This window comes from Equus przewalskii, chromosome 18 (genome assembly GCF_037783145.1).
Source record: "Equus przewalskii isolate Varuska chromosome 18, EquPr2, whole genome shotgun sequence".
Lineage (NCBI taxonomy): Eukaryota > Metazoa > Chordata > Mammalia > Perissodactyla > Equidae > Equus > Equus przewalskii.
In genome coordinates this window covers 55777004-55791069 of record NC_091848.1, presented here as the reverse complement: position 1 = coordinate 55791069, position 14066 = coordinate 55777004, and the positions used below count along the sequence as shown (strand labels likewise).

Sequence of the window (14066 nt, the reverse complement as noted above, 5' to 3'; positions counted from 1 at the left end):
CTTTTTTAAAAATTAATGTGTAATACACTGTTCAGACGTTTTGACAGAGTTCAACTTTTATTTTAAAAATAATTGTGTTGAAAGTTGGCAGTTGTTATCTGGATCTTGGCTTAAAGCACTTATATTCTGTCATTCAGATTATGACCATATAACCAAAGCTAATGACAGGTTATTCTAATTGAAAGCAAAGTACTTCCCCACAAAAAATATTCATTTAATGGTTAAAACTGCAAATGGAAATATATTAAAAATATTATGCTAGAGATCACAAATTCCCAGAGCTAACTCCTAGTTTTCAGCCCCAAACTCCATACACAATTTTTTTTAAAAATACAAAACAAAATTGGTCTTGTTAGTTTTCAAAATTAAACTGCATATTTATTACTAAAAATCTGGGGGTAATGTTTCAATACCATCTCCTTTTTAAAAATATGTGTAAAATAGAAGAAAGCTCACAAAGTCAAAAATAGTAAGGACCTAGATTAAATAACATTTAAAAGGTATGCTAAAGACACATTTTTTATTTTCTGTATATTTAACATATCTTTTAAGTGTTATTTAATCTAGGTCCTTACCTATCTGTCTGGACAGTCATGCGCCGCATAAGGACAGGGATTCGTTCTGAGAAATGCATCATTAGGTGACTTTGTCATTGTGCGAACATCATGGAGCGCACTTACACAAACCTAGATGGTACAGCCTACTACACACCTAGGCTATAAGGTACCAAGCTTAAGGGACCGTTGTCATATATTCGGTCTATCATTGACCAAAATGTCATTATGCGGTGCATAACTGTATATATCTCTTAATTTTATATTATAAATGACTCTCTCAAAATACGTATACGTGAATCAAATTATACAGTAAGTTAAATGTACTAAGGATACTTTTTTAAAAAATAATTCTACGTCAGTCTACTTAACAAAGTGCAAAACTATCATTAACTTAGTAGATTAAGATTGTCAGTTTTAAGATTTGCTTTAGAGTGGGGCACACCTGTATACGCATATTTTCTTAAAGATCATTTCTAACAATCTTATTGTTAAAACTACTGGACTTATATTATTGCAATTGTGGTAAGTTGAACAAAATCAATACTGAACAACATACCTTTCAGAAAAATTAAGGCTTTGGTGAAGAAGTTCTAATTTTGGACATGTCTCTAGGCTGTCAACAGATGTCGAAGGCAATGAGTCTGAGTGCACCTTGTTGGCATCACATAAATTAGCATCGTTTCTAGGTAGGGTCTTTCTGAATTTTCGTCCTAAATCCGTCCATAGGACATTCGTCAACATAACTTTGAGTTGCCTGTTACACATATAAATAATTAATACATAAGTACTAAACATTGTATAACACATGAATTCATCACAATCTATAACAAATACAAACCTCCAGGAATTCTAAATTTCAGTTCTTCAAGCAATTTTAACTAGAGTAGTAAATAACATAAGTAAAAAATTTGCCTAACCATTCTCAAATATACATTAAAAAGTAAAGCTAAATTCACTTAAATTGGGATTTTCTTCAGAATTCTGTCTGGTAAACTACAACTATGGTCACATACACATATAGCTGTTAGATTCCTGGTAACTGATATGTGCCTATCCCCACTGTTAGTGGAACAATAACACACATCTGCACATCTCACCACAGAGGCAACCACCTTTCTTCACTAAAAATGTGTTTCTGTTTTAGCATTTTTTGATTCAGAAAACATTATAAAAACTAAGGGTGCAATAGTCCATCATCTACAGTCTTAAGCCTACATAGTCTCAAGATAGAGATTTAATTTTACCTTATTTTTAAAAATGGTCAATTTAAAACATTTACTTTTACCGTACCTAAACCAATTTCAAAAGTAAAACTGATAAACGCAAGCAGTTCCAGCTTTTTGCCTCATTACATTTTGCTCATTACTCATTCAGTACATCTTTGTCTTGACAACACTTGAAGAACTGTGTTCAGTTCTGGAACCATGAAGTACAGCTTTTGCAGCGGTGTGAACAGGCTGTCACATGGCCTTGAAACAATGTCAAAGGAGGAATGGCTGCAAGAACTGGAAACGTTTAATCAGAAGAGTGTCTATTCTACTACCTGGGATCAGTCCTAGGTACTGTTTGCTCGTGTGTTTAACAAACATAAGAATATTAAGAATCAGAAAGCAAAATGCTCATGTATTTTTAAAATAAAACAGATCTCAAAGAAATCACTTGCTTGCAGCAGCCACTTGGGGCTGAATCTTCAGACTATCTGGAAAAAGGAGGGTACAAGTCTTCAAGAGAATCTCCACAGAATGCATTGAAACTCCAAATATTTTGAGGTTAAAAAAAAGCTTAATCTATACGTTTTAGAATTATCATTAAAGAGTAAAAAGATGAGTGACATTTCTATGAATGAATAATAATTCATTCTTCATTCAACAAATACTTACCAAATCTCTTCTAGCAAAACAACTATACTAATAGAATCTGGAGATCCAGCAAGGAATAAGACAGTTACAGTTCCTGCCTTCGCAGGGCTTACATTCCAGAGGAGACTTACCCAATTAATTATTTAATTACAACGTGATGAGTGATATGAAGGGAAAGTACAGATGCTGCACTCACAAACCGGGTCAGGGAAGACTGTACCAAGAATAGGACCTTTAAACTGAAACCTCAAAGGATAGGCACTATCCAAAGGAAACAGGCGGAAAACAGAGAGTGATCCAAAACGGGGGGACAAAATGCAAATGCTCTGATTGGGGTAAAGCTTGTTCAAGGAAATTAAAGGACTTACCTGGCTCAAGTGCTTACAGTGAGGAGGAAATTTGTACAAGATAAAGATGGGAAGTTAGGCAGGATCTTGTGGACTATATTAGGGATTTGAGACTTTATGCCAATACAATAGAAACCCACTAGTTTCAACAAGAGAATGAGATCAGAGCTGCATTTTTGAAAGATCACTTTGATCTTCTATGAAGAATGAACTGGAAGCATTAAGGATAAAACACAATAACCATGAGTTTAGAGAGGTAATGGTGACTGACTTTATCAGGGGTAGTTTAGTGGAAGGGTCGGAGCAGAAACTAGAATACAGGAGGACAAATAAACGGGAAAGGAGGAAAGGGACAGAGCAAATGCAGGCAGTTGACACGCTGTGAAAGGGAGACACAGTGCAAGAGGTGAAGACAGACATGAAATGCTGGAAAGATTTTCTTAGTTATTGGTTGGTTAGTCAGCTTAAGATAGGAAATATTTGGGGCCCTGTGGCTGAGGGGTTAAAGTTCTGCACGCTCCACTCCAGTGGCCCAGGTTTACAGGTTTGGAACCCAGGCACGGGATCTACTCCACTTGTCAGCCATGCTGTGGAGGCATCCCACACGGAAAATAGAGGAAGACTAACACGGATGTTAGCTCAGGGATAATATTCCTCAAGCAAAAAGAAAAAGAGGAAGATTGGCAATGGATGTTAGCTCAGGGATAATCTTCCTCACCAAAAAAAGAAAAAAAAGAGAAAATATTTGTGTAAGTTTAAGTGCTCATGGGAAGAGGTCAACAGAGTGGGAGAGGTTGAAGATATGCGTGACAAGATAATTAACACAGTAAGTTTCCTAAGAAATGGCATAATAAGAGCTAATATTCATTGAACATTCACTATATACCAGGCACTATGCTAAGCATTTTACAACGATTTATTTAATTTAATCCTCACAACTGGGGCTGGCCTGGTGGCATAGTGGTTAAATTTGGTGTGCTCTACTTCAGCGGCCTGGGTTCACAGGTTCAGATCCCAGGCATGGACCTACACCACTTACCAGCCATGCTGTGGCAGCGACTCACATACAAAACAGAGTTAGACTGACGATAGATGTTAGCTCAGGGTGAACCTTCCCCAGCAAAAAAAAGTCCTCACAACTACTCTATGGGGTACAACGGTAATTATTAATCTTCTACAATTGAGAAGACCAAGACAGAATGATTAATGACTAAGCCCACAGTAAAATGAGTGAGTAGTAAAAGTGGGATCCAGAACCACACTCTCTCAACTCTACTGCCAGTACTCTTAACTGCTCCACTATGCTGCTGCATGATGGGAGACGGGGCACCCTTCCCCTTCTTCCAGGAAGTAGAAGGAACCAAGACCGTCTTTTCAAAGTGACGGGAAAGGTAAAGGAACATTGGCTTGAGAAAAGGTTTCGGATCATCACTGTGAAGAAGGGGAACACAAGCTGACTAGAGAAACACAGTGGGATTATCTTACAGTTTAGGAATCCATGCAGATTAATAACCTTAATTTATAATGTCACAAATATACTGTTTTGTGATTTTTTTTCTATCAGCGCTCAGCCACCTTGGTGTCAGCACAATGCAAATGGATAATTAGGTTCACAGGTGGTTATTAACTACAAAAGAAAAAAGTATCTTTACAATGGAGAGATCTGGCAGCTACCACCTCAATCACGTGATCACATGTAGGACTACCAACAGCGGGACATGCATATATGTATCCCCTGATAGGATGCAATAAGCAAACGACATCAGCTATGAAGTATGTCAAAAATGTAACATGAACCTAATTAAGAGGACAGACCCAGACAAATAAAAAATCTAGAATGTAGGACATTCTACAAGACAACTCTTATTCAAAACAGTCAATGTTATGGTTTAAAAGAAAAAAAAGAAGAAGGGACAGGCAGGACTATTCTAAGATTAAGAGACTGACGAGACATAATAACCAAAAAATATAAAGCATAAACCTCAATTTGATCTTACATTTTTAAAAAAACAAACATTTTGGGGACAGAGAATTCTGATTCTAGACTTTATATTGGATGACATAAAATTATTGTTAATTTTCTTCATAATATATTGTGGTTATTAGGTAAGAGAATGTCCTTTTTCTTAGGAAATGCAGGCTGAAGTATTTAAAGGTGAAGTGCCATGATGTCTGCAATTTACTTTCAAACAGTTCCCCAAAAAATGTATATTATATTTATATCTGTATATGTGATATACACTTACATGTATGAAAAGAGACTGAGAAAAGGCAAATGTGGAAAAATGTTAATAAGTGGTGAATCTAGATGAAGGATATATGAGTGTTATACTCATGACAAAATAATTCCATGTCTGGAATCTTAGACCAAGAAAAGTGTGAAAAACAGAAAAAAAGTTACACACGAAGATATTCATCACAGTATTACTTACAAAAGCAACAAACTAAAGGCAACTTTAAACACCCAGCAACAGCAGAATGGTTAAGTAAACCATGATAAAGCCACTAAATGGAATATTACTTATTAGTCTCTTAAAATCTTCTTCTTTAACTTTTAAGGGTGGCTGTCTATCTCTCTGTTGTTTTTTCTGTTTTCTATTTGTCTTTATTTCTTTTTTCTATACTAAGCAAGCACTATTTATACAAAGAGAAATGTCAACTAATTAATTTTTTTATGCACAGGCCTCGCTCAGATACAACTAATTAAATTTTTTAAAGAATAGTAAACAGTTCAGGTTTACTTAGCCAAAACCTATCAATTGACTAGTGAAACGAATATATATATATATATGTATGTATGTATGTATTTTTTACATTCAGGAAATTAGACTATTCTTTTATAAGATTTTACAACTGTGCAACTTAAAATTCTAAATGATCAAACAAAAATACTTATAAAATCTTAAGGATATACAAGGTATACATTTAGTCTAATGGGAAAACTATTAACTATTGGAAATTTGATAAATTATTTGGGAAATTATTATCCCAATGGTAATTTCAATAATTTTAAATATGAAAATACCCAAAGTTGGAGAAAGTCATTTTTCTAATCACCAAGACCAAATAAGAATTTCTGTTGGAAAATAACAAACGATTGGTGATTTTACTAATTATTCTAATAGTGGGGCTCTAAGTGAAAAAGACAATTTGGAATCTCTGGGAAAATACTTATTTCATGTTTACATATTTGGCTTTATTGTAATTTGGCTGCCTGATAATATCCTAGAGCAGAAGTCAGTATCTTTTTACTTCAAATTATTAAGATAAAAAATTTTAGACTTCTACATTTAAATGCCATAAAATTTCTACGGATACTGGAATAGAAATTTAGGAATAAAGAACAACATTCAAATCAGACAAAACAAAACCAAAACTTAGTATTTAGGGAGACGCACTTAGGTGGCAATACAATCCAAAAAGTTAGGAGACAGGTTAGTTTTAAAGAGGAAGAAAGGAGTTGCAACTAAAACATAAGAAATATACTACATCTCTTCTGTAGCAATGTTTCTGTAATTTCAGTAATGTTTCTGTAATTATAGAAAAACTCAGCTCAACCACAGAAGAAAAAAATTTCTTTTTGCCTATGAACAAAACACATATACTAGGTTTTCTAGAAAAGTTCAAATTTCGTTAAATTTAAATTTTTTAACAAAAGCACTTTATTCAATGAATACATAAATATGACTTATTAGCTTGACTAAATAAATTCAGAAATCGGAAAAAATAATCCTTCCTCAAAATTTGGAGTCCTGTTTTTTGTTCTGGAAACAGTTGGAATGAAAACAGTGTTTTAGTTTCTTTTCTCATAATTTAATTTAGAGCATTTCTTGTCCTTCAGAACAACAAGTGTAGGAAATCAGAATATGCCACCCCAAAATACGTCACTTCAGCATAAGTATTATCTTGAGCTGAAGACAAATGAGAAGCAGCAGATGCCAAAGAAAGCTCTCTGCTCACCCCGACTTGCCTAAAAGTAGGCTTTAGACTGTTCATCCCCAGAGACCTTTATCAGCCCAGAGACAGGATTTACATAACAAGCCTTGCTAAACAAACCTTATCTTCCATTAGTTTTCCCCCTATGTCTAGCTTCCCACAGTTTGTCATCCTTGGAAGCCTCAAACCTTTTTCCTTTTGAAGCTGGATACCTGAGGGTTACTGTAAATATTCGATAAGAACATGGGTACCCTTCAACCTTGTTCCCAACACATACACAGATGAAAAGAAGTTAATCTTGTTAATTTGCTGTTTTCTTGGTTAACCTGAGGGGTGACTCAAGGGCCACAAGATTTATTAGCTTATTTTGCACAAGAATAGCATGCCTTAAGGAAGTTATCACCAGATAACCAGCCCCCAGCTGCCACTGATGCCCAGAAGTCTGATTGCCTGAGGGTTTATCTGAGTGAAAGAAACACGGATTTCCCCTTTGTTTCTCTGAAACTCCTCCTCCCAAGCCCCTCAGCTCTACAAAGACCCCCTGCTTTCTACTTTGTTGAGGTGGATTTGAGAGAACCTATCCTCCCACCTTCTCATTTTGGCCAATTCAAATAAACCTTTCTCCATCTCTAAGCATCAATGTCTCAGTGATTGGCTTAACTGTGCATCAGGCACACAAACTTGAGATTAAGGGATTCAGTATCACTTTGTCTAATCACTTCTCCAGAAATTTACTGTTCTTTGTTAAGACACAATATAAAGCCCAAGTTGTATCCACCCCCCTGAGTTACTCATCACAGAATTTCTCCAGAGTATATGCACACTGCACATGTTAATAAACTGTTTGGGGGCTGGCCCCGTGGCCGAGTGGTTAAGTCCGTGCGCTCCGCTGCAGTGGCCCAGGGTTTTGCTGGCTCGGATCCTGGGCGCCGACATGGCACTGCTCATCAGTTCACATTGAGCCAGCGTCCCACATGACACAACTAGAAGGACATGCAACTAAGATATACAACTATGTACCGGGGGGATTTGGGGAGATAAAGCAGGAAAAAAAGAAAAAGATTGGCAACAGTTGTTAGGTCAGGTGCCGATCTTTAAAAAAAATTTAAAAAAATAAACTGTTTGTTTATGTTGCATTTTGTCAGTCACATTTGCAGAGCCCCAATCAGAAAACCTGGGAGGGTAGAGGAAAAAGGGTTTTTACCTCCTCTACATGGACAAAATATTTGGACACTTCAGAAAAAAGACATATAAATGGCCAATAAGCACAGGAAAAGATGTTCAATATCACTAAATCTTCTCTTTCTAGTCTTTTAAAAAAAAGGCTTTGGTCTTTTTAAGAAATGGGAGAGGGGCCGGCCCTGTGGCACAGCAGTTAAGTTTGCACGTTCTGCTTCGACAGCCTGGAGTTTGCCGGTTTGGATCCCGGGTGTGGACATGGCACTGCTTGTCAAGCCATGCTGTGGCAGGCGTCCCACATATAAAGTAGAGGAAGATGGGCACGGATGTTAGCTCAGGGCCAGTCTTCCTCAGCAAAAAAAGAGGAAGATTGGCAGTGGACGTTAGCTCAGGGCTAATCTTCCTCAAAAAAAAAAAAAAGAAATGGGAGAGGGAGCAAAAGATTTAAACGGACACTTTAGAGAAGATACACAAGGCCAATAAGCACATGCAAAGATGCTCAACATCACTGACCAAGAAAATGCAATTAAAACCAAAATAAGATACCACTACACATCCATCACTATGGATGATGATAGTAACTGACCATACAAGTGTTGGCAGGGCTGTAGAGGAAGTAAAACTCTCTTACACTGCTGGTGGGAACACAAAATGGCACAATCACTTTTGGAAAACAGTTTGGCAGTTTCTTGCAAAATTGAAAATGCACTTTCAATGACCCAGTAATCTATCTCTTAGGTATTTACCTGACAAGTAATTTTCACATATTGAGGTATATGGGGTAGCCTTCTGGTTCAAAACTGATTTGGTTTGAACTTGATAAAGAAGCCTGATTTCCAGCCTATCAAACATACACTGTACATCTGCTTTAACCATTAAAGTAAAGAATGCACTCTCTTAAGATAAGAATGCATACTTTCCCTCCTACATGCCAGTACTGGTAACACCCTATCGGTAACGCCCTTATTAGTACTCATGAAGATAAATTCCCTTTCCTGGACATCAGGGTCATGTTGACTTGCTAATCTGCAACTGAATAGCTCTTTGAAACTTTGAAGATGAATATGTGTCCTGGGTGTGTTTAATGTATGTTCTTTGTTCTAGAATGGTATAAAACTGTGCTAAAAACCATACTTCTCCGGAACACTTTGTTTATTTGTGGAAACTACCTTCCCAGGTTATAATCCTCACCATGGCTCAAGTAAAACTCACCTCTCTCTCTTATCCATAGAATAGTTATTGGTTATTTTGCATCAAGGTATCCAAAAGAAATGAAAACGTGTCCAGACAGGCACTAATACATGAACATTCACAGCGGTTTTATTCATAGTAGCTCAAAACTGGAAACAAACCAAAAGTCCATCATCAGCCTAACGGATATGAAGGGGGTAAGAACACGTCACCCCAAATTATGCCTCTTTGGCATACTGATTATTTTGAGCTGAAGGCACTTGAGAAACAGCAGATGCAGAAAAGGCTCTCTGACTTCCCCCTTTCTACCTGAAAGCAGGTCATAAAATTTTCCATGAGAAAGGTGTCTACTCCATACCACGAAGACATTCATATCACCAGAGGCTGGGAGCCCACACCAAAATGGATCTGCACAAACAACCCTACTAAAATAACTTTTATCTTCCATTAGTTCCCCCCATATATTTCTAGTCACTTTCCCACAATTTACTGCACCCAAAAGCATAAACCTTTTTCTTTTGTCTTGTCACTTCTCCACAAAGTTATTGTTCTTTGTTTAAAAGGTATGTAAGCTCTCGGTCTGAACCACGTCTTCAGATCTTTATTTTTCCTATAAGGGCTCCCATGTACACATTAAAATATTAAATAACATTTGTATGCTTTTTTCCTGATAATCTGTCTTCTACCAGCTTACTTCTCAGGCCCAGCCACAGAACCTAAGGGGGTAAAGGAAAAGTTTTCCTCGGCAACAGATAAAATACAGAATTTTTCTATCATGGAAAACTACTCAGCAATAAAAAGAAATAAACTACTGACATACACAACAATATAGACAAATCTCCAAGACATTATGCTCAGCGAAAGAAACCAGACACAAAAGAATATACATACTGTGTTTTCACATATTTGCCACTCTAGAAAGACAAACCTAATCTATAGTGACAGACAGCAGATCAGTGACTGCCTGGGCTTGAGGTGGGTAGGGTGGGGGTTTAGTGGGAAAAGGCACATAGAAAGTCTCTGGGGAATTGGATGTGTTCACAGACTGCGGTGGTGGTAGTACCATGGATGTACAAATTTGTTAAAACTCATCAAAATAGATAAATAAAATGTGTGCATTTTATTATGGGTAAATTACACATCAATAAAGGTGATTAAAATCCATTAAGAATATGTAAAAATATTTATATTGCATTAGAAAATGACTCTCACTGTCCTTATCAAAGCCAAATTACAAAGAATTAAACAAAAAACATTGTTTATTAATTTGTACAAGTACACTGTGCTAAAGTTTGGGTTGAAAATCCATTGGAAGAACTGCAGGGGCTCTAAAGACTAACCGTCACTGCAGGCTGCCTTGGGGCCGCCTCTCCAGCGGATGGACGTGCTACCTGGCAACTGGCCAAGCGCCTCAACAAGCGTCTTTTCAATGAGAAAGGTACTTTAGCTGATTCTTCGAAATTAAAACACTGGTGCTTAATACATAGGACTACAATGCTCTGGAATCTGAGGTACTACATAAACCACTAGCTGATTAATTTTAATCCATAATCCATACGGTTAACAGAACAAATTGCATGCCTCTGCCCTATTCCTCTCTCAGACTGTCTTAGTCCATTCGGGCTGCTAAAACAAAAATACCATAGACTGAGTGGCTTAACAATAAACATGTATTTCTCACAGCTCTGGAGGCTGGGGAGTCCAAGATCAAGACACTGGCAGATTCTGTGAGAGCCTGCTTCCTGCTTCATAGACAGCGATCTTCTCACTATGTCTTCACATGGTAGAAGGGGTGAGAGAGTTCTCTGGGCTTTTTTAAGGGCACTAATCCCATTTCTGAGAGCTCCACCCTCATGACCTAACCACCTCTGAAGGCCTCATCTCCTAATACCATCACAGTGGGGATTAGGATTTCAACACATAAATTTGGGGAGAACACAAACATTCAGTCCATAACACATACTTAATTTCAGCTATACTTCAAGTTTCTTTATCACCAATAATGACAAATCTTCTTTTTCCTCTGAGGCTGCTCTTAGTACCCATTTCCATCTTATTTCACTTGCATCCTGCACCAGCTTCATGGACGTGAAACCTGTACAGCATACAGGGCCCTGAGCTCAAGGCCCCACATTTGCTTTAATGCTCTGCTGTTGTTATCTTGAAATTCTGGATAATTTTATCTTTGAACTTGTGTATTGTAAGCGAAATTCATGGGACAACGGAGCATGCACATGAGCAGAGAACACATTCACAATACGTGTGTCCACCATTCCTGGCTGCCCCACTCACATACAATATTTGAGATGTCCATGAGCAGAAAATTCCGGTGGACTCACCATGTGTGGGAATTCCAGGAGATTCAAAGTGAGAACAAGGCAAGCAGAGACACCCAAAGTCCTGAGAAGACACACTTTTCATTTGAACCAGTAAAAAGTTTCAACAACAACAAAAAAGTAATGTCCTAAGAAACATGAATGACCAACATACCCTACCGTATCCTTTCTTACTTGTGTTACTTCTCTGTATTAGCCAAACACTTACACTGAAAATGATGGCATAGCAGGGAAGGGCAACTCTCAGTTCCTTTAAATTTCAGGCATTCCTTACACATCAGGAAGCCAAAGGTAGAAAGGTTGGTAGAACATGGATGCATCAAGAAGTGAAATAAAAGCAGCTGAGTTCGTTTTGTGCAGCGTTTCCATTGTTCTGATAAGAACGAAATACATACACATGTACAAACTACGAGACATAAATTGTATAATTTCGACAATTGCATATACAGGTTCAATGCTCTTATATCTGCATTTAAAAGTTAAATTGCACAGGGGCTGGCCCCGTGGTCGAGTGGTTAAGTTCGCGCGCTCTGCTGCAGGCGGCCCAGTGTTTCGTTGGTTCGAATCCTGGGTGCAGACATGGCACTGCTCACCAAACCATGCTGAGGCAGCGTCCCACATGCCACAACTAGAAGGACCCACAACGAAGGATATACAACTATGTACTGGGGGGCTTCGGGGAGAAATAGGAAAAAAAAAAAAGTGAAATTGCACAATATAAAGGTGAACAGTAAAATTCATCCTAATAATTTAAAATATTTATTTTTCTTTACTTAGAATAACAGATAGATGTAAATAAAATACACCATAAGTTGAGAAAGAGACAACAGAAGAAAGGAAAATGTTTTATAGTTTAGTATATAATGATATACAGAATGATATGATACAATGGGAAGTACATATTTGGTCTTTGTCTCTGGTGAACACATCAAGGTGCTGGGAGGGTGACACACCCAAAGAGGAAGCTCTATGCCCCCAGCCCACACTTTGCCCTATGGATCTCCTCCATTTGGCTGTTCCTGAGTTGCATCCTTTACAATAAACCTGTAAATATAAGTAAAGTGTTTTCCTGAGTTTTGTGAGCAATTCTAACAAGTTATGAAACCTGAAGAGGGGGGCATGGGAACCCCCTACTTATAGCCAGTCAGTAAGAAGTACCAGTGACAACCTGGCACTTTCGATTGGCACCTGAAGTGAGTGCAGTCTTGGAGTGAGCCCTTAACTTGTGGGACCTGACACTAACTCCAGGTAGACAGTGTCAGAATGGAACTGCAGGACACCCAGTTAGTACTGGGAAAGCTGGAGAAATGGTGTTGGAAAAGACACACATTTTCGTGTCAGAAGTGTTGTGAGTAAAAACAGTTCCTAGGTACTTTTATTTAATAGCACTTTTTTCCTGCTTTTTGAACAAGGGGCCCTCCGTTTTCATTTTGCCCTAGATGCCGCAAAATGTAGCTGGCCCTGCCTGCATAACAACGTTGAGAGAAGAAAAGAACCCAGACAGGATAACCGTTCCAGGCCCCAAACCTTTTCAGATGACCCCAAAATAAAGATACTCTTAGAGATATCTCTAAAATAGTAAACAAATAATTCTAATGTAAACACTATCTTTTTAAGTAAGTTATTAGAGACCTGATTTTAATTTAATTTAAATTAAACCTAATTTAATCTGTTGTGTGGCGGAACCTAACTATAACACTGAATAACAAAATCATAATGTTAAAGAACACAGCAAATAGGAAAGCAGTATTCCACAGTTAAACCACATACTCAAGCCAAGGAGAATTGAACTCTATTTAAAATAGAGAATAAATAACAATACAACTGAAAACACTCTGTTTAGATTAAGCAACAATTTGCTTAAGTGACAATGTTTCAGTTAGTGCTTCTCAAACTTCAGCATGCATCGGAATCACCTGGAAGGCTTGTTAAAGCAGATTAGACCCCCCAGAATTTCAAATACAATAGGTCTAGGATGGGGCTGGGGAATTTGCAGTTTCTAACAAGTTCCCAGGTGGCCCTGATACTGATGGTTCAGTCCAGGGACCATGCTTTGGAAGTCACTGATACAGGTTAACCAAAATCAATTCCAGCAACAAAATAACTTCAACACGAATCTTTAAATCTTGTCTGAGTCTCCAGACAAAAAAATTAATTTATTTCTCCACAGATTGCTATGATCTGACATGTACCTCTAACTAGGCATTTTGTGCATCACTTACCACCTGAATTCAACAAGCATTTAACAAGCAACTACTATCAAGAAGACACTATGCCCTCAAGAAGCTTACATCTGAGCTGAAGAGATAAACACGTACATCATAGCTTTAATCAAAAAAAAAACTAAATGCTTTCTCCCCTAGTAAATATATATATTTATCCCTAATGGTGACAATGTTGAACCTTGCCAAGCTCTGTGATCCTGGAACAGTAATGGTTAAAGAAACCATTCTTAGCCACATGACTTAAATAAGATTCATGGATGACCCTGTTTATCTATGACTAACCCAGACACAGACCCTCCAAATTCCTATTCTTTGCCTCTGTAGCATAGCAGAATATGCTACCCAAAAAATGCTACCAAAAATACGCCACTTTGCCATAAGGATTATTTTGAGTTGAAGGCAACTGAAAAGAAGCAGATACAAGAAAAGCTCTCTG

The 14066-nt window shown here is 37.5% G+C and overlaps 1 protein-coding gene across 7 annotated transcripts in view; it reads right to left on the bottom strand.

Moving 5' to 3' along the window:
- Nucleotides 1–14066, bottom strand: part of SENP7 (SUMO specific peptidase 7) — a 141945-nt gene that overhangs the window by 65847 nt on the left and 62032 nt on the right. For 5 of the 7 annotated variants that reach the window (XM_070582009.1, XM_070582008.1, XM_070582010.1 and 2 more), the window contains one exon: nucleotides 1114–1311. The exons of the other annotated variants lie outside the window; for them this stretch is intronic. In XM_070582009.1, the coding sequence (XP_070438110.1) occupies nucleotides 1114–1311 (198 nt within the window). The remainder of the gene's footprint in view (nucleotides 1–1113; nucleotides 1312–14066) is intronic. 7 annotated transcript variants of the gene reach the window in all.